The sequence below is a fragment of the Phaethon aethereus genome (genome assembly GCF_964289735.1).
Source record: "Phaethon aethereus genome assembly, chromosome: 14".
Classification (NCBI taxonomy): domain Eukaryota; kingdom Metazoa; phylum Chordata; class Aves; order Phaethontiformes; family Phaethontidae; genus Phaethon; species Phaethon aethereus.
In genome coordinates this window covers 14429539-14450648 of record NC_138590.1, presented here as the reverse complement: position 1 = coordinate 14450648, position 21110 = coordinate 14429539, and the positions used below count along the sequence as shown (strand labels likewise).

Below are 21110 nucleotides of genomic sequence, written 5' to 3'. Positions count from 1 at the left end.
CACTGCTTGGATTGCAGCTGGAGCAATCCAAACCTTCCTACGCTGTAAAACTAACCCCCACCCTGCACTCCCTAGATCAAGAGCTTTTTTCCTCCTCCCTGTGCCAGTTATCCTCCGTTCACATGATTAAAAGTCCCTCCCAGCCCCCCTCCCCCCTTTTTTTTAGTAGATATTGCCACATTCTTAAATTCATGCATTGCTGCATTGCTATTGCACATATATAAAGGATTGCTCACTCCCTCCCCGCTGCTCCCCTTCCCTCACTGGTTGTGCACATCCTCTCTGCGGACGATCTTGTAGATGATCCAGTAGAAAATGTTGAAGATGAGGAACGCCATAGGGAAGCCGATGCGTGAGATCTTGTCGATCTTCTTGGCTCGCTGAATGAAGAGCTTTCGCATCTCCTCGGGGGAGCGGGACGGCGGGGGCACCGGGTTGGCTGTGTTGTTGTTGTTGGCGCCCTTGACGGAGATGCCATCCTTGGCTTGTAGGCAAGCTGGTCCCATCCCGTAGGCAGTGAAGTTGAACCTGCCTTCACCAGCTTCATCCTCCTGAAACAGATTCAGCATGGGACTCTACTTAAAATGAGATATAGACAGTGCACCCTCACTATAAGGCTCTCCCCTGACAGCTTCCTGCTCTGCAAGGGAAAGACACCTCCGTCATGCCCCAATCTCAGCGCCCTTGGACAAACCTGCTGCTCTTGGGAGATCAGCCTTATAGAGGGGTGCCAGCTGTGTGATGCACAGATGCAAATCAGGGGATCCAGGCACCCCATGGAGAACAGGACTGACTTCCACCCCGCTGGCGTCTTTGACATACTTGAGCAGTTTGTGGTACTGTGTTCATTTTTCCAATTGCATCCCCTGTTTTGCTTCTGCCTCTCCCTCCCCCCGCTCCTACCAGCACCTTCTTTGCTTTGCCTGTGCCGCATCAGCTCGCCCAGAAGGAGTGGGCTCCATGTAACTCACGCAGTCGAAGCCGCGGCGCGAGACTTCCTGCAGAGTTACATGGATGCGCAGGCCAGACCTGTCCAGGAAAAGACCTCTGCAGGCAGCGTGCAACCAGCCCCCAGCTCGCCTGCCCGCGGGACCCCCCGAGCCCCACAGCCCCTCCCCACAAGCCATCTTCCAGTTGAGGAACAGAAGTGCCCTTCTGTGGGCCAATGGTAAGACGTGGCTGCTTGTGCTAATTCTAATTACTGAGCAGGGAAAATTCTTTATTTTCCAGCCTAAAGGCAAGCGCTATTGCTGTTTTTTGGTATAGGCCTTGCAGGCTCTATTTTACTGAACACAGGGATGTAATCACAGAGAAAATCAAGTTTGGCCAAAGTAATACAACCAGTGAGTTGCAGAGGCAGGGTCAGAAACCCAAGTCTCTTGACTACAGATCACTGAGGCTAATTGTTAGACCAGTGGCACTAATTAACTGTCACGGAGGCTGATCCACGCTGTGTCCCCCACCACTGACCTACTGGTCCCCTCCCTTGTAACCCGCCTGCCCGACGTGCCCTGCTGCCCCTTCCTGTCTTTGCAGAGCGTCTTTTCTGGATGGCCCCTGTGTCGAGCGGGTGGCCGCGTGGGATGGAGGCACTGTGCTGGGGGTCTGGGGTGGAGGAGCAGAAGGGAGAGCGCGCTGGCATATCCGAGCAAAGCGTAACAACCCAAGCCTTCTTTATTTTGATTTTTTGGTGGGGGGAAGGTGGCAAGCTGGTGAGTTGTGTGACCTACCAGCAGGCTTATTTGTTTCAAAGTTGGGGCTGAAACAACTTTGCAAGTTTTTGGATAATTCTTTCCTACTGTGGTTGTCTCCTCCTGGTGTTCCTCTGGTCCCTGGCACCTGAGACTTGACAATCCTTAAATGCCTTTGCCTCCTATGTGAGGGCACAGTGAACTGGTTGGGGAACCTGAGGCACCAAAAATTAGGACCCAGCTGCTCTCAGGGCTGGGTGAGTCCGGGTGCTGAACACCTAGTAAGAGATGCTTTGTGAGCTGGGAGTTAGGGTTCACAGAAACTCTTCTCTTGGCTCTCTTGGGAAGCCTTTTCCCGTTGAAAGGCTGATTTTCTGACAATAAGCGAAGCAGGCGTTCTACTTTTCAGGCGGCCAGAACCTGCACTGCGGTTGAGGCACTGGCCATGAGGATGGATGGGGACCCGGAGGGGTACAGGCAGCAGGGGCCACTTCTGCGCCTGCCGGCATGTTGGCACGGGGCAACATGCCTGGGGGGCAGTGGGCACCAGTGTCCCTCAGCTCTGAGAGGGTCCCTGAGAACCAGGGAGAGTTTTGCAAAGGTCTCTCTCATCCCTAACTTGTCCTCCTTTCTTTAACTGGGCTCCTTTGTGCAGCTAAAAATGTGTGAATGGGCCTGGCTTTCTGAGATGCTCGGAGCTTATAGACCTTCTCATCACGTCTGTATTATGGGGTTCAGGTAGAACTTGCCTCTGCTCTTCTCACACACAGTGACACAGATCTGGTTCAGCCTAAGTCACTTAATTCCCTCATTTACTGAATTTCCTTTCTCTCCTCACTGCCGAGGGGCCACTGGCTATTTTCTGTGGCTGATTCGTTTTGTGTGAGTGATGTACCCAAGATGGAGAAGGTAATGGTGCCTTTTTCAAGGTGCCATATCAAAGGAGAAGGGCAAAGACATTACCAGCCACACTGGGCTGGCCACCTTGGGCTAGGTCTTCAAATACAGTCCAAGTGGGTCTGATGAAAGTGTCATATTAACCAGACTGGTCCATATCTCTAAGGGACAGTAACTTTCCATAGTCATCACGGTCCCTACATTTCCCCATGCCAGGACGTCTCTGCTCCAGTAGATACAGACAGAGTAATGTGTTTGGAGAGTGCTGTCTAGTCGATCTTTCTAGTCTAACCCTTGCCCTCCTTCCAGAGGGAAGGAGGTAAGAGGTGGCTCAGAAATGCGAAGGACTAACTGAAACCTGGCAAGAGATATTTTTTTATTTTTATTTTTTAGAGAGGAAGAAAGAACCTTAATGACAAGAATGAGTTAGCACCTTACACCTAACTCTGAGGGAGGTAAGAAACAGAGGTGTCTGGATTCCCTTGTGTTAATGCCAGACCATGGCATGTTGTCCAGGGCATTGAGCGGTGAAGAATGGCTACTAGGTTTTGATTTGGGCAGGCCTAATAAATTAGGGCATGGTCTGATCCTCTCCCCAGCTGCCTCCCTCAGCACAGATCACTGCAACATCTCACTTGTTTTTGGCCTGGCATGTCATACCTAAACCAGGCAGAGCTACCCAGCCAAGTCAGGACATCGGGACAGAGCAATTAGGGTTTTTGGCAGCTGCACTAAGCCATTTGCATATTTGCAGTCAGCTACTAGTTTTCTGATGAGCCTGCAAACCTTGTTCATTTTGCTTTTGCAAGTGTTTTTGTTTATGCTTTGTTCCAATTAAGTTGCTGTGAGATTGGGTAGGGACTGTAATAACAGCCTTGTGTTAAACGGGACATCTCTGGCAAATATCTTTTAAACTCATCTGTATATTAGTGGCTATTTTCTCCTTATCGTTTTATCAACAGACTGATCTGCATACAACAGCATAGATCCAGAGACAGGGTGCCTGAATCTAGATAAAGAGAGAAAAGCACTATGAGGCACCCATGTTGGATGGTTTTCGCTTTGGCTCTATTAAGCATGCTGCATCTTCTGAACAAAACTGCCTCAGCTGGTTTGGAGATGGCAGGGTCTTGCTCTGGCCAGACAAAATCAATGAGTGCTGATGGTGTCATCTGGTACATCTTTTCCTTTGCATTTGTCCAACACTTTTCATCCCTGGTCCTGACTGGGTTGGGGACAAGTGAATAGTTATCTCCTGTTTTGCAGATAGGACAACTGAAGCAGAGAGAGGCCTCCACTGCCTCCTGGAATGGTAGCAGTTCTCCAAGCCCTCACTGTGAACTGCTGTGTGACAGGTTAGACCCTGGGAAAGACTTTTAATGGCTGGGACAGTGCAGCAATGGAATAGGGGGTCTCTGGATGGGATGGATCATGGAGGGCTCTTTAAAATAGAGGGTAGACAAATATCTATGAAGAATGTTCTAGGCAGACCTTGGTGGTCTCCTAGGGGCTCTCTTGAGATTCCCATCAGCAAAATTTTCTATGTTTTTTTTTCTTAGCAAATTTACTGTTTTTTTAATGCTAGCTTGAGGGTAGCCTCTCAGGCTGGTGCTGACAATTTGATAACACCTACCTGATTGTACTAGTTAATTAAGGACAATTTTTAAGTGCCTTTAGTCTTGCAACCACAGCCACCTTTATGTTTCTTTCTAGGGCACCCTGTGAGGTGAAATCTTTGCTGTTCTACCTCAGCCTAAAAGCTAGTAGAGTCCAGGCTGCAGGGGATGCGTGTCTACGTGCCGCATGCATGCTCGGGTTGGCGTTAGTCATGACGAGTAAGCATGGAGCGAGGCTAAGGCTGAGAATAATGCTTTTTCCTTCTGAGAGGAATTTGCAGTCTGTCTGAGAAGCAGATGCTTTTGAACACAGAGATGACAGAGACAAAAGAGGTATCACTTACCTCCGGGCTAATGTAGGCTGTCTTGTTGGGGGATGCTGTCTGCTGATAGACATCCCTCACACCTCCCTTCCTGCCTCCCCCCAGCTCTCTCTTGTGCCTTCTGAAGAGGATAACTCAGACCAGAACATTGCTGTGTGAAAATTGTTCTGTTGGGAACAACCCTTTTGGCTTAGACCACTTGGCTAGCTAACAAAACCCAGCTTGCTAGACTCCTGGGGTCAGCAGATTGTTAGAAGAGACACAAGTCACTGAGATAGCCCTGCTTTTTGATGTGTCACCCTCCTTAACATCTGACCATATACTGAGGACTTCCCTGGCAGCTAGTGGCTCGGTTCAGTTGACCATGTAGTAATGTTCTGCTGGGACAGATTCCAGCTGTGTCCTTCATACTTCATGTATTACCTTATGATGCCTCCTCTTCCTTCTGAACCTGAGCAGCTCTTTGTGCTGCCGAGACACGAAGTTGACAGCAGCATACTCTAGAAGTGCGGAGAACACAAACAGCAAGCACACAGCCATCCAGATGTCTATGGCCTTCACATAGGACACCTAGGAGTCAGAGAGAGAGTCTGAGATGGGTTGACTTCTTCACCCAAATGCCTTTTTGCTTGCTGTTTTACATGTAACTCCCAAGGTCTTTGAAAGGAGTTGATCAAGCCATGATATGGTTGACATCTGCTCTTGGATACCAAAATCTAGCTCATTTAACACGAGCTGAAGCTGCTCCTGGAGTCTAAGTAGCAATAATTCTACAGTTTTTAATTTATCCAGGTCTTGGTTCTGATCGTTTATATGCAAGGAAAATAGTAATCCAATCTGACCACACTAGAAGATCTTCATAGCAGGGAAATTCAGTACTAGTATAAAAGTATGGTGGTCAAGTGAGTAAAAGCTAGAATGTAAAGTGCATATCCATGTGTCATTGTTGCAGGGGTTTGTAAGGTACAGAGCTCCTGGCTACTGAGAGCTGTGATGGATCTTGGGGTGAGTGCTGAATCTTCGGGGGAGTTTTGCTGCTAGTCATAGGAACTCTGCTAAAATTTTTGCAGAAGGGGACTGGAATGTGTTCTGCTTGTCCTTAAACTGGAATAGGGTGATGGCAGCAGGTTGTCTTTTATGTTGAGCTGGAAGATCTGTGTGGTGACTTACGTACATTCCCAGAGAGTGCACATTTCTCCGCCCTGCAAAGATAAGTGTGTTCCCTACCTTGGGCAGTGATGCTCGGGAACCAGAGCTCTGCGTCGTCATAGTGAGCACTGTGGTGATCCCCAGGCCAACACGAGCAGGTGCAGCATCCATATTGATCCAGAAGGAGATCCAGGACAGAATGACAATAAGGAGGCTGGGGATGTACATCTGGATCAAGTAGTAGCCCATCTGCCGCTCCAGGTGGAAACGAGCTTCTATACAGGTGAACTTGCCTGAGAGTGACAGGAGATACATGGAACATTACTGGTAAGACTTGGTGAACCTCCTGTTTTCAACTATTGTCTGGGGACTTTCCTTGCATTGCCTAGAACCAGAGTCTTGTTAGAGGAGGAAATGAACAGCTGTTGCCCAGTTCTGAAATATGAATGTACAGCAAGAAAGCTTTTGGCAGTATGTCCTTTGTCACTTAAATTTCATCTGCTCCCTTGCATCAAAGATAAAAGAGAGAAAGTTCAGACCAAACACACTTGAATGGATGCAGGTGTTACTGGGGACAAGAGTGTTCCACACATTTGTGTCTATTAGCTTTTTATTGGCTATATATGTGTATATTTACTGGTAGTATATCTATGTGTATTTATATATATGTTGTCCCTAGCTGTGTAGCACAAGGTTTGTATCACCAGAGTGCCATCAGACATAGCAAGAGAATCTGGCAAATGCATAGTCCTGAATTCTTCTCTAATGAACACAGCAGCCAAGGGTAAACAGCACTGACCTGTGTTGTAGTGCTTTGTGCAGTATCTCAAGTCTTTTTCTTCTTTGAGGATGAACTGAGGCAATGTCAGCCCATCAGCAACTTGTACGGCTCCTTTTTCTTGCCATTCAAATATGAGATCGTTCATTGTGTAGCCAACTGTCGAGAGGAGGGGACAAATACCATGTCAAACATATTGAATATTGATTTGGAAAGAGACAGATTTGTAGGAGAGAGCTGTGATTGGAGGCAGGGGCTTATCCTGCCCTTCCTTGGCAATGCTGTTATGAACAGGATTTGGGTTGAGGCAAAACTGCTTGTGCATGTGATAAAAGCTAGGATAATGACCTGTCCTGGCACTGGGATGGTGTGCAATGAATCTTCTGCAATAAATCACATTTTTTCTTGAATTTGTCTTGTTGTGCTCTTTGCTATTTTTTCAGACTTGACTTCTTTCTCTGAAAGAAGTTGCTCATTGTCTTTCCCTCATTTGGGATAAGCAAGATGTACAAGGGGCAAATGTTCATCCAGAGAGAAAAAATCCCATTTGCAACTGAAAGCACTTTCACCTTTCTCCTTCAAAGTGAAAGGCTAATGTAAATACGAGCAAGCCAGGGCTCCTCTTGCAGGATCTTTTAAGGTTTGGCTTCTCTAGGAAATGTCACATGTGATGAATGAACGGAAAATCCTGAGCAAGTGCTTCTGGGATGGGATGCAGAATGGTGAGCCCCTCCGTGGGAGTCTCTAATGGTACACTGGCTTGGGGCAGTTTAGAGATTGGTTCTTGTTTTGGAGGCATCTGAACTGAATTTGCCCTCAGCTATTCCAAGAGCTTTCTGTTTCTTATAGGAAAACTTTGCTGGCATTGGCCTAAGATGTAGATGTAGATGATGGTGTGGGAGTTGCAGAGGGTATGCGAGCGGGGAAGAGTAGGAGAAGCAACATTGCGAGAGAGCAGCCCCAGGAACACATGGCAGAGCAAGCCTGTCCTGACTGTCCATCCTCCTTTCTCTTCCGTAGTGGGCGAGTCCAGTGAAGACTGAACTGGGAATGGGTTGCAGCGAGGGAGGGAGATGTCAGAGGAGAGGGAGAAGGAAAACACATTGTTTCCTTTCCAAAATGGACATAGGCACAGGACTCACAGCTTTCTAACTGCATGATGCATGTCTGTACATCCATGGGGAAGTTCTTCAGGTCCATGGGGCAGGCCAGAGTCAGCGTGATCCTGAGGAGAGAAGATAACACAAACTAATGACAAGCAGTTTGGGGCACCCCTGAGGGGGTGAACCCTCTTGGACACTCAATGTTGCAAACAGGCTGGAACCTTGCCCGAGACACGCTAGTGTGCTGGGGAATGACTGATTAGTCACCTCTTCCCTGCCTGTGTTTTCACACGTGGTGTTGAAAACCATGAGAAATGCTGAGCATTTGGGTCTGTGATGTAATTCCCAGCAGAGTCACCTGCTGCAGTAGGCATTTCATTGCAACGTTGTTTTGGAGTGTGCGGAACAAAGAGTTTCCACAGCAAACAGTTTTGCTGCGTCTGTCTTCATTCTTGCCTCGTGTTCCCAACAGTCCGGATCAGCAGCAAGCCCAAACTCATCCTCCAGATCCCCCAGATACATTTCTAGAGACTGTGACTGTTTGGAAATCTTTAAACAGAACATTTCTGTGTCAGAAAAAAAAACCCCCTTTGGTTAAGATCACATGTTGCAGTGGGGGAAAAAAAGACTTTGGTGTGATTTTCTGCAGGGAAAATGCCCTGTGGTAAGTCAAGATGAACCTCTGTGTCTTCCTGAATTCCTGCTGTGCATCTTGAGACCTCTACTTTTGTCTCTTAAACTCCATTTTCCACTAGGTGCAGGCTGCATTTGCCGTGGTATATTGCTGTGCTGCCCTATACCATGATCTATGCTCAAAATCTTTGTTTGATTCAACAAGCTGATATTAAATGGTTTAATTCAGATAGCTAGACTTGTGTTATTGGATTGATAATCCTGAAAATGCTGTTCTCTGAAGATTTTTCATCTTTTTGCCTTGATGTAAAAATAACAGAATTTCCTGTGGGACAGGAATTGAATTTTTCTGTCATCAGACCTAGAAGAAACTTAGCAGGAGTGAAATATATTTCAACTTAAATCCTTATGTTGGAAGAAATTCTCTGCTTGAGTTTAGAGGCATGTTGGGATAGAAGATGTGACAATAGAAGGAATCAAGTTTCCTTTTTATGAAAGCATCTGCATTTTCTATTTTGAAACACCTAAGTAGAAGAGAGTCACCACTAGCCTTTGCCCACTTTGTTTTTCTCATCACATCTCTGGCAGGGGACATCTCTGATCAATGAGAGAGACAAATCTTCATTTAGATCTTCAGACAAGCCCCTTGGAAGAATTTACTGTCAATATCTGCCAGATGTGCAACAGGGGTGACTGTGGCTGTGGCTAGATCGTGAGAAGCTGAGCACATGCTGGACAAGTGTGTGCTGAGAAGAGATCGGAGAGTGAAATCCTTAAGGGTGATTTTAGGTGAACCCAGCGCTGAGCATGCTGAGTTTTGGGTCCATGGGACAAAGTCTACCTTCTTGTAAGTGCCTTGATTAGAATTTGACTATTGCAAATAGTAGTAGCAAAGAGCGTGTAAGAAAATGGTAGAGATGGAAACATTTTTTTAAAAGAGAGAGACTATTTCTCCTTTTGGAAACTATTTGCATTGTGCTTTTCCATCATGAATGTCCTCTTTCTTTTCATTTTTCACAGGAAAATATACTTAAAAAGAAACCTATATTTTCATTTGGAGATGAGGGAGATAGATAGGAAAGTTCTTTTTTTAAAAGAACTGAAGTGTTTTCAAGTTTTTGCCTTGAAAACCGTGATCAGCTCAGCCACATTGCTCCATGTCCCCTGCTGAATCATTGCTCTGTTTTGCAGAGCAACCCCAGGGCTGGGGTGACCCATTATTCCCCCTCTGTGCTTCTTCAAACCCATCTGGAACAGGAAGGACTCTGTGCCATGCTCACTGCCAAGTTGCTGGTGGTGGTTTTACTACCTGCCTGTTTTTAGTTTTCCACATTCAGCCAACATGCATGGCAATTCTCTTACTCTTTTGGCCATCAGGGATCTGGTTGTTGGACAGGAACCACCTTGAGGTTTGATGGAGGCTGTCTACATTGCAGAATTAAGTTGTTTATTTTCCATTTCCATACAGCTCCATGCTGCTTTTTCTTCCCCATGGCTGCCACTGGGAGCTGCAGGGTGAGATGGGGTGTGCATACCTTAGGCTAATTTACATTACACGTGAGGTGAAAAAGTCTTCAAGATAGAGTTAAACTTTCCCTCTTTAAGCTCATGAAGTTTGATCTTAATTTCATTGGTTTAAAATAAAGAGTGGATGGGGTTGGAAGTGAAGTGAAGGTGGGGAATTCAATTGATTTCCTGTGGGAAATTCAGTGCAATTAGTTCAGCTTCACTGATGGATTCTCAGATCTAGCAGTAAAGGGATAAATGGGAAGAGTTATGCTGAGACAAAGCCATGGAGCTCTACTTAGCAGTTTCCCTAATTTTTTTGTCAGGAAATGCTGCAGCTTTCAAAGCACAGTTTTTCATGGGCTTCTACCAGTTTTCATGTAGTACAGCTGGTTTTAGGCTTGTGTTAGTATAGTATCTCCAGTAATTTTACATTAGGGATCTTAAGGAACCCGCTAGTGAGGAGCAGAAGTCCTCCGACTGAGAAAGGTAGAGATGAGCTAGATTCCTTCCCAGACCAAGCCTTGATCTCAATATGCTTTGGCTAATACCTTCTGGTTATTACTTTTCTGCCTGTTGTAGAAGCAGCAGTGAGTGGCATGATCCACATCCTTCTGCTCCAATATGGATCCAACTATTGATGTAAGGAGGCATTCCCCATCCTCCCTTTTTCACTCATTTTTTTTCTTTTGCTACTGCAAATAAAACTGTTTCTGAAAATAAATATCCCAGGCATAGTTGTGTCTCAGCAGGTCTTGAGGACAGAGCTGCCTGGGGGTGTGGAAGTACCCCCAGCTATGCAGTGGTCTCTACTGTCCCAGAGGCAGCCCAGCTCATGGTGCAGTCTCCATGCCTTTTGAAAGGCATCCTTCTCCAAGATCGTGTCTTCTGGCAGGAGGCATGAGACACAGAAAAATTTGTCTCTGTCTCAAGCTCTTCATTGGTGTGTGACAGAACACTGCCAGGCTGCCCAGTCCTTTTGAATGGGCATCTTCTTATTTAACCATGAAGAAAAATAATGGTGTTTTGCATGCATTCTTTTAAAGGGAAGCTAGTAATGCAAAATTAGGACTTGAAACTCAGGTAGCTGGTGGCACTTCCTCAGAAAGATTCCACAGTTTTGCCAACCTCTTCTTCTTGCGGTGGCTGGAGAAAGACATCTTCACTTACAGAACATTACACTGCTCCCACAAGGACGTGCTTAGACATGCAAACAGTGTATACCTCACTGCTTTTAGGCACAGGTTAATGCTGGATATAAAGGTCCAGATGAGGGAGCTGGTTAATGACTTTTTTTTTTTTTTTCTCTGATTTTAGCTTGTGTAGCTGTATTTAACTCAAAAAAATTTGAAACAATATTTATCCAGGAAATAAGGATGCATTTCACTATTCAGTGATTTTTGTGCGAAAGAATCTGCCCCAAAAAGAGGATGAAACACTGGCCCAGGCTGCCCACAGAGGTTGTGGGATCTCCATCCATGGAACATTTCTATTTGGCCAGACAAAGCCACAGCTAACCTGAGCTATTGTTGTCAATCGTCAGGAGGTGGTTGCATGGGAGACTTCCAGAGGTCCCTTCCCACCATGTTGCTATGACACTGTTGATTGGATGCTCTCCCGCTAAAAATCCAACGGCATGCTCAAAGTCTCCACTTTTTCATTTTAGGCTTGAACAGTGAGTGTTTAGCTCTGCCCTTCCCCACCTTGGTGGAGCTCTCCCCATTGAGTCACCTCACCTGATGCTGTAGAGGACATTGCCATTTCTGGAGATCCTCAGAAGCTTGTTGTCTGTGGTAATCTCATGGAAATGGGCCCCTTTCTCATTAGCGAAGAACAGGTCAGGCTTCCAGATGGAGTCCAGCATAGAGGGGTCCAGGTCCAGAGAATCATCAGGGTACTCGTTGTATGCCAGCCTTGGGTCATTCCATTGCTGTCGCAGGAAGATGTTTACCCGGTAATCCTGCACAATGTAAGCAGGGAGCAGAGAAATGCAGTTAGTGTTCAGAGCAGGCTGAAAGTCCTGAGAAGTGGGGAACATGTACTAAAATCATTCCCAAAACCAAACCATGTCTAGACCTATGTTCCCAAGCTATGGCAAGCCTTCTTGGCATTATTTCTCAAGGAGCTCTCATCATTTTCAGCTCTGTAGCTTACAGCTATCTCATAGCATGAGCAGCTGCCTAGTCTTGCATCTCTCCATCACAGCAATTATCAGCTGTGTGTGAAGTGTCAAAATCTCTAGTCTGAACCCTGGGGCTGGAGAAGTGATGTTCAGTTGTGGGGGTCGTAAGGACTGATGTCAGCAAGATGACTGTTGCTGAGGATTAAGGGGGAAAAGACAGTGAAACCAACTTCCTCTCAATGTTGAACCATCCCATATTGTGACTATGTATGGTTCCTCCAGACTTCTGGGGGGAAAAAAAAAAGACACAGTGAGGCAAGAGGTCTATAGAAGGGATATTGCCTGTGCGTTCACTAACATAAGGGTAAGTCGGATGAACTGACAGGAGCAACTGCCTGTGGTGACAGTATGTGAACATGGGAGGGATGTGCATGAAGTCTGCTCTCCTAACCCTAAATGAGTCGTCTGGGTTCCCCTCTCTAATGTCAAAATGCCATAAATGCTACAGATTTTATAGGATGGCTGTCTTCTTTAATTGAAGCTAGTGTCCCAACGCTATGCAAAATGATATCTGCCTCGTAACTGTGTGTCTTACAGCTCCCTTGAGTTCCCCAGGCCAAGGCTAGCTGCTGAGGTCGAGCTCAGACACCCTCCTGGACAATTAAAGGCAGTTACTGTTCTCCCCATCTGACCAATAGCTTCCCAGGGTGATCTGTGTGCCCCTTTTCTGCTGAATTTCACATAAGAAAGTGAGCCAACAAATTGAAATAGCGTGCCAGCTATCAGGACAGGGATAAAAGCTCCACGTCCATAAATTAATTGACATTTTCTAATTTTAAAGGCAGACCACCTCTGAAGAGCAGCATATAATAAACCAATTTCACTGCCCTGGCCCAAACTAATAGTTGCTATCATGATTAAAGGTTTCTTTGGTGCCTTTCTAATACTAATGTACTATGAAGACTTTTATTAAGAGACAGTTAATGGAGGGTGTCTGACATGCTTACAGGTATCTAATACCTGCTGCAGGCACTAGGACCTTTCTTTCAGTGGGACTATTTGGCATCTCTGAGGAGACATCTCTGACTCTGCCATCAGGTCTGTTCTTTCCATCTGGAGAACACAAACCTCTGTAGTTGAAGGGTGCATGTGGAAGACAGTCTTTTTGATGTTGCTGCCTGAAGTGCTCAGTTGACTCTGAACCTACAGCCTGTTGTCCAGGAGGACATGACTCTTGTGGAATCCAGTCACACTGGAGGGTTGTGAGAGGACTGTGTCTTAGGTGCTTTGTGTTTTCGGATGGGGCAGTTCATAGCCAAGCCCATGGTCCAGAATCTGTTTCAGGCCACTTAGTGCCATCTGTATCCTCAGAGCACGGAAGCTGCTAATGACATTAATGATTGTGACCACAGCAGCTGGACCAAGGACTTGATGCTATAAGGAGCAGAGCTCTGAACATTGCTATTATTATACACTCTCTCTGAACAGAGAGTTACAACACTCTCTCCTTCTGCTGATATTCCAAACATCACCTTCACAAGTCCTAGTACATCCTTCTGACTTAATTATTCATCTCTGTCAATCCTGGATAATGTATCTTGAGAAAATGTGAATGGCTGTGGGCAGCTAAGAACCAGGGTCTCGGCGCAGGACTAGCTAGTCACGCAAACCTGGAAAAGGAAAGCGACCCTGAATCCCCACTTCCCATGGCACGCAGCAGCTCCCCGAACAACTTGTGTACTTTCAGTTCTCCCTTTTCTGTGTGTAAAGATCTGCAGCCGTTGCAGTCAGGGGAAATCAATGTCACTGACCTAATAGGTAGAAAGCAAAAGGTTGTTTTGCTTATTCAGCTACAAATAAGCTGGATGCTAGCAGGTCAGCTCCAGCTGGGGGCTTATGTCATGTACAACACAAATTAAACTCATGTTTGGAAGAAACTTCAGTGGTAGCTGCCCAGAAGTGTTCTCAGCCTGATGGAATGTTGGAAGGGGGGGGAGAGGAGCCAATCTCTCTACAACAGCCTTTGTTGCCGTGGATAAGCTTTGTTGCTGGAGTAAATTCACTGTTTCAGCTGCAAAACTTGCCAAAAGGAAAGGAAAGGGTGCGGAGAGGTGTAGCGCGGTTTATGTTGTCAGCACAGCAGGCATAAGAGGCCATAGACAGAATGACTGCCATAGTCTTCATCACCATGATGAAGGATCTTAATTACATGCTTGTGGGCCAAATGAAAATTAACTTCTCACAGTAGATGGCTGTGAGAAGGCCCCTCCTAATTTATATCTCCAAAGGCCAAGTGTCCTGTACTCATGTCCTACATGGGAACAGTCCAGGAGCATGTTGTGAGCGTGTGGTGTGAGAGACTGCACCACCTCTGTCCAGGGGATGTTCAGCAGTGTGGTGAGTAACTCTGGTGTGTACTATTTTTTGTGCTCCTTCTCTGGAGACAAATGTTTGCAGAGGCTATTTTTCTGTTTTGGAATATAGACACCTGAGCATTTATGTTGTGACATAAAAAAGGCAAGGACAAAGAAATATAATACATGCACTGAATGCAATTCTCTGGCTTTGCCATTTTATGCCATCAATATTTTACCTGTGTGTGTTTATGGAGATCTTCCTTCTCAGTGGGTTTATTCCACAGTCCTGGCCTGACCACTGAGAATGGTTTTTTCCTCCCAGATACCTTTTCCCTTCGGGCAGGCAGCTGCATTGCACTGTAGTATTGAAGGTGCTGAGCAGCCTTTTAGATATCTTGTGTCCAGGCTTATTTGAACATAAACGTAAAAACAAGCACTGTGACTGCAAACTGGACATGACACTGCCTGAGGAGCCAGCAGAAGGCATGGAGAGCAAATGGGGTATGTCTGTGGCTGTGACACAGCCCAAGATAAGGATTAAAGTATTCTGTACCAGCTAAAGGATCCTGTGTGTTGAAAGCTTCGTGCCTAGGCATTGCAGTCAAGCTGAGAGGCGATGAGCCAAACAACACTCATTCGTTGGCTACCTGGAGATATACAGTGTTCCTCCAGGATGCTGTTGTACGAGATCTTAATTAGCATCACCAGGAAGTCCACAGTTATTCCTAATCTATGGACAGAACAGACCAATTTCTGATGTGAAATTTCAAGCCAAAAAAAAAAAAAAAAGGTTTTACTGGGGCTGCAAACTCAGGGAAAAACAAACAAACAAACAAAAACAACCAACAACTCTTTCTTCATATCCTTCTAATCACCTGAGTTTCTCATTTGTGTGCCAATCACATCCAGGCATTGATTATCTTGTGCAGCCTGCTCCTCTGGCTGGTTTGGGAGTGGAGAGCAGCAACTTGGTGTTGTGAAGGCATTCAGGAACTTCGCAATTTGGCACAAAGGTATTTTACTCCCAAGGGGTAAATGACACAGGGCAGGAAGAAAATAACTGAAGTGATCAAAGCAGTTCAATTTGATAATGCTGAAACAAAATTCTGCTTAGTGGCCTTGCAAGGAGCCAAGGAAATTGAAGATCATTTCAGACTGTTCCTTCCCAAGATACCACAGTCTTGGCATCTGGTATTACATGATCAAAGCAGTGGCAGGCTGGAGGTAGTGGTGTGAAGAAGGGATGGAGGCTGTCAGGAGACTCAACAGGCTTCAGCTTCAGACCAGTCTCTGCACTGAACAGTTTTGGTGAGACTTCACTTTGATACATTTACATTTTGCTGATGGAAAAAACCAAGGTAGAGACTGAACTCCCTTCAGAGGGGATTCTGTTATCCCACCTAGACAGCAGAGCCCAAGGGGCTTTATTGACATTGGGTTTATTCTCTAGAAAGGGAATGAACATTTTTAAGGCTACTTGCCCTACAAAGGAGGACTACAACTGACTAACTGCAAAAAAATAAGCACAGTGGGAGCAGACCTTGGAAGGGTTAATAAGGAACCTAGTTACCTTGCCACAGCTGTAGCCAAGTAGCCAATTTGAAGCCCTGGTGTGAAAGCCCCAGCTGGGCCAAGAGGGGGAGGTGTTGTGAGTAGTAGTTGTGTTGGAGGTGCTGCTGAGGAGGATGTCTGTTGCTTGAGGAAGGTAGGTATGAGGTGAGGGTGGGGAGTAGTAGCCTGGTGCTTAGTATGTGTGGGGTTTTTGTTCTGGAATGCAAAGCAGAAATTTTTTTCTGGACTCTCCTACAAAAGGAGGGGAAAGCATATACCTCTGGGTCAAGGATGGGGCTACTGGTGGGGGTAGGCTGTAGCTACTGTCCTGAATTTCAAGCTTAGGACATTAGTAGTGAGGTCTTGTTCTTCAGCTTGGGTGTTTTTTTTTTTTTTGTGTCTTTGTGTTTGAGTTGTGTAGTCCCATTTCATGGCCTTTTTATCCCCCTTTTCTTTAAATTCCTTCTAATCAGTGCAAAGGCAAGCTGCACCTACAGAGATGGCTAAAACACTGCAGGTCTAACCTTGAAACTGCAGCAGACTGTGATGTGTTGTGGAAACTTTTTTGTTTTGTGTTGTGTGACTTGTTACATCCTTATCATCTCTGTGGGACTGATGGTTGGTTTTAAGAATGACTGACTACAGCAAATTGAGCTCAAAACCTAGTCTTTGCTGCAGGCTTTTGTGCATTGATACTTATGTCTTTTGCTGGCCTTGGGGTGAGTGGGCCCAATATTAAGTGTGACCCATACACTTCATCAGTCGTATTTGCTATCTGCTGCATGGTGGCTTGTGAGGCTGGAGTGAATTGCTTAGTCTGTTTTGCAGGATGGTTTGCTACCTCATTGGAAAGTTCATCTACAAAGTCTCTGAACAATACGTAACATTTGGACAGTTGCAGCCTCCAGCTTCTCCTGTCCTTAGGAGATGCTGAGAGACCAATTGTGGCTGTGTTGTGGCTGGCTGGAAGGTTACCTTTGGTTTGCTGTTTTCAGATGGGATAACTATGACATGAAATCAGCAGAAATAAGTTTGCATATATACTGTATCTAGGGGAGCTTGTGTTGGCTGTTTTGTGGTTTTCTTTCTTTTATACTCTCTTGTTTGCTGCATGTGGGCCCTTCTTAAAGCATTGGACTAGGAGCAGCCATCTTGAGCATTGAGTCCAGCTCCTAGCAACTCTAGGTGATGATATAAAAAAATTTCCTCCTTCTCCATGTGCCTTCACTGTATACAAAATGCTCCCAACTGCCTAAACCAGTAAAAGATTTGTAAAATTGCAGCTCCCAATGGAATAGAGATCAAGGGCATTGCTTAATTCCAAGTTTGCTGTTACAGAAGGAAATTTGTTAGATGAAATGGTCAGATAATCCTACCAGTTGTATTAGGCTACAAAGAAAAGCCAAAGCTGGTGCAGTTTATTCACTTAAAACCAAGACCCTGTTCCCTAGGTGCTTGACTTCTGTTTCATTTTGAATGAAGAATTTGTAGCTTTGCTCTAGGTTTCATACTTTGGTATGGCTAAGGGGATGGTTTTGAAGAGCAAAAAGGGATGTAACAGCTTGTGGTTAGGGGTGGGTGTTGTCTGGTGTTTTAAAAAAGAAAAAAAGCAGAGTAGATGCATCTTGTATTTGTCCCCTCGAATCCCTTGCTGTTGGATGCACTATTGCAGTAATGCTTTGGGACAGAAGGAGGCTGTCTGGACTTGTTTGTCTGTTGTAGCTTGTAGTATCTTTCCCCTTGAAGCACTTGTTGGGTTCACAGGGATGAGTTCCCAATCACAAATTCCCTTGTCCTTAGAGCTGATTGCAAGTGAGGTTGATGGATATAAGCGATGATCCGCAATCTAACATAAATGTCCAATCAATTATGTGCACCACTAGAGGCTTTTATGTTGGGTGTCCAGTTCTGCGGGATGCTTAAAGGAGTTTACTTCCCTTGCTCTAAGCCAGCTCTGCTTTGGGGAATTGTTTGGTGCATGACTTTGTCTTTTCCTTTTTTTATCTTCCCTCTGTCCTTGCAACAGTTTTCAGGTCTCCACTTCTTGCCTTGTTAATTTTGAACCTTTGTGGGGCAGATATTGGCTTTCTGCCCACCCCAGTTTGTACTTTCTCTTGGCCCCAACTCATTATCCTCTCTTCTGAGGTTTGTAAGACCCAAGTGGCTGCATCAAATGCCTGTTTTGTTCTATTTTCCTATATTTTTTCCTTTTTCTCTACTTTCCATGATGCCTCAAACTATAAGTGAGCATTCATCTCCAATCTCTCTAATCCTCCGCATGGTGACTTCATGATTTGCACTGATTTGTGATATTCAGGCAGTGTAAACTTAAATGGTGGTAGTGATTTGTTTTGTTTTTTTTTTCTGGAGGAACTAACAGCCCCACTACGGAGATATTTTAAAGGCTTCTCTAATGGCAAGTGTTGTACCCATAAAAAAAACCTGTGACTGTTCTTCTGCAGGAAGTAGTGCAATAGTAACCAAATATAAGATGATGTAGTACTCAAACCCTGAAGCTGTCCAGGCTTAGAGTGCCTAATGATTGAGGTTTAAACCATAATGCCGTTCTTTCTGTTTTGGCCAGTGAAGCAGCTGGGGGAGTGTTGCCAGCGTCAGTCCCAAGGGTCAGTGATAACAGTACTGCTTGCTTTATGGTGAAACATTGAATTGCCTCTCTGCCACCCAAGCTTTTTTTCCCTCCACAGATATTTGATCACTGGTTTGAATTCAAAGTATTTAGGCATGTCTCAAAATCCCTTTATGACAGGGCCTTCTGCCCTTCCCGGAAACTCTGGTGGGGAGCTGACACTGTCTGTTTGACCTTCTGTATCCTCAAACAGTGGGGGGAGATTGGCTTCACTGCAGAGTAAATCCCAAAGACTGCTCTAACTTGCTGGTCTCTCATTTTTAGACGTTTTGATATCTGTGTTGCTTGTGTTCTCATCAGCGTTTACAAGCAGAATTGCTGTCCCCAAAGAAGTGCATTATGTTGGGTTGTGTGCAATGCTGCATCAGCCTGACATCTGCACTAGCTTGTCAGAGCTGGCTTGGGTATTTCTAGATGAAGCAATGTGCCCAGAGGGTGTTCTTGGGTTCCCATGGGAATTTTTTCTATGGAAGATAGACTATGAAATGAGTGGCATCTGGAGAGGATAAGAATTCCCTGCAGCATGTCTTGGAGGTGAACTGCATCTTTCTCTCTCATGCTTATTTTACAGAGCATCCTGCTTACTGGGATCCTGTGGTGTCTTGGTATGACTGCTCCAATGCATCTTGCAATATAGGACAGATATATTGAAAAACACATCATTATAATGTGCTCTGTATGTTGCGCAGGGATCTCTTGTGGGCCTGCCCCTCTTCCTTGCAGTCTGGGGATCATCTCTGCTAGATTGTGTAGGAACAGAGTATTGCCTATAACATCAAAGGAGGTATCCAATAAAATAGTACATTAGGAACAGACGCATATTTTGGTTCTAGTTCTTTTTGCTTTAGATACAAATGAATCTGTGAATACAATTCTCATCTATGAACTCTGACAAATTCTGCAATCCAATTATGAAATGTGTTTCTTTGTGCTTGGACAGGGTAACTGCTTTTTTCCTACTACTGGGACTGAACTGCCCCTGATCCCAAGCATTTCCAGAAGAATGGTATAAATAGTAGTGTCAGAAGAGACTTACAACTCGACATATATAGCTGTTGATCTCTGACAGTGGTGTGCATGACAAGTAACTTGAGTTCAGGTCAATAGGTGTGATCTATAGGTAAAGCCTATAGCATCCTGTCTGCACAAAACACCTGAAGCTGGAGTCTTGCACTCTTCATTCAACATTTTTCTAGAAAAAGAATTACTAAAGAGCAATTAAACACCATATTTCTGGATTATCTTTAATTAGCACAGAGGTAAGGCACTGTTTTCCTTTGGTTGTGGCATAATCAGTGAACAGCAATCTTTACTAGTTTTCAGATGGAGCGATTATCTTCTGTTCTAGTGATTCTCTGCTCCTAGTGTCTTGCCAGTTAGATACGGCCTTTAGCCATGTTCACTAATTTTGTCTGAAGTGAGCCTTAACTTGCAAATATTGATTTTGATATTTTTTTATGAAAAAATTATTGTCTAACAGAGGTGTGGATTTTCTTGGAGACGTATCTGGTGATTCTCTTAATCTTTGGGAATCTGAAATCTGGTGCAGACTGAATTTGAGTTAAGCTGATTTCCCTTCACTTAAAGTGTTGATTTAAACTTCTGGACTTATATGCACTTAAACACAAATTAGCTGTAACTGTCTCTGAGCTTGGAGTCTTAGGTAAGTCTTCAGAAAAGACTATTTGTTTCCTTTTCTGACCCTTACACTTTGCTTTTACAGTGTTTGTGTAAAGATGCAGGTGGAGACTCTGATCTTCAACTACATGCAGTGTGAGTCTTGTGTGTTGACCATTAATTTACTCCAACCTTAGGTAAACTCAGGACCACTGAGACAATATTTTCCTCTGGTCACACTGAAGAGGAGGGTGATGCTGCAATTGCTGGCAGTGCGATGAGGCTGGGCCAGTGGCTGAGCAGCTGTGCTGTGATTTTTACTTACCATAGTCGTTTCTGCAATTGAACCAAAGCTGTTGATGAAAATGTTGCAGCTGACGTTCACTGGTGGGCCTGCATGACAAATACAGATTGGAACAGCTGTTCATCCTGTGCTTATAAGACAAAGTATTCCCACTCTGTGGTATTAAAACCTGTTGTGGGAGCAGAGTGACTGAGGGGTGAGTATAGGTATAAGGTCTGGATGGACCTGGCCTAGTCTAGTCTTGGTTCCGATGCCAGTTAGACATCAGACAATGCTCTTGTTTCGCCTCTCTTCCCCGGTTTGGGAGAGTGTTTATATTGCTTTTCTGTGAACTCTTTCGATGAAAAGAAATAGATCACAACCAGGCAGGACAGCCTTCTAGGTATCTCAATGTTGCTGCATGGGTGCCAAGCTCACCTTGAACGTGATAGCAATGAATCCCGGAAAAGAACAGAGACTCTGTTGACAGGCTTTCTTGTTTAGACCTTTATACTTCTAAAATACTCGTTTAAAGCATCTAAATGTTGCTGAACCTAGGACCATAGGCTCCCTGCGGAGCCAGTGCAGGACTAAGCAGAGTGTGCTGCAGGGGTAAAGGAGCAAGTACCCCGTGTGATAATGGTGGTGTCTGCTAAGGCTCACAGCTGGGCAGGAGGCTTCAGGGCTCTGCCAGCAGAAAATCTCCGGCCATCCTCTTTTGGGAGAGGGTCCTCCCAGACTTTGGGCCATGACTTTCATGCTTTGACTGAAGCTTTGCTTAGCCTGCTTATACTAGAAAAGTTAAGGGGCCAGTGAAGGAGGGGAGTAAGGGTTAAG

The 21110-nt window shown here is 45.2% G+C and overlaps 1 protein-coding gene across 2 annotated transcripts in view; it reads right to left on the bottom strand.

The window, feature by feature from the left end:
* Window positions 1–260: 260 nt before the first annotated feature.
* The window catches only part of GLRA1 (glycine receptor alpha 1), a gene marked incomplete at both ends in the record, with an annotated part of 39760 nt that continues 18910 nt past the window's right edge, over window positions 261–21110 (bottom strand). Inside the window, 7 exons of one of the 2 annotated variants that reach the window (XM_082006036.1) lie at window positions 261–575; window positions 4951–5097; window positions 5755–5969; window positions 6476–6613; window positions 7597–7679; window positions 11433–11656; window positions 20316–20383. In XM_082006036.1, coding sequence (XP_081862162.1) covers window positions 261–575; window positions 4951–5097; window positions 5755–5969; window positions 6476–6613; window positions 7597–7679; window positions 11433–11656; window positions 20316–20383 — 1190 coding nt within the window. The remainder of the gene's footprint in view (window positions 576–4950; window positions 5098–5754; window positions 5970–6475; window positions 6614–7596; window positions 7680–11432; window positions 11657–20315; window positions 20384–21110) is intronic. The other variant, XM_082006037.1, reaches the window with a different exon arrangement.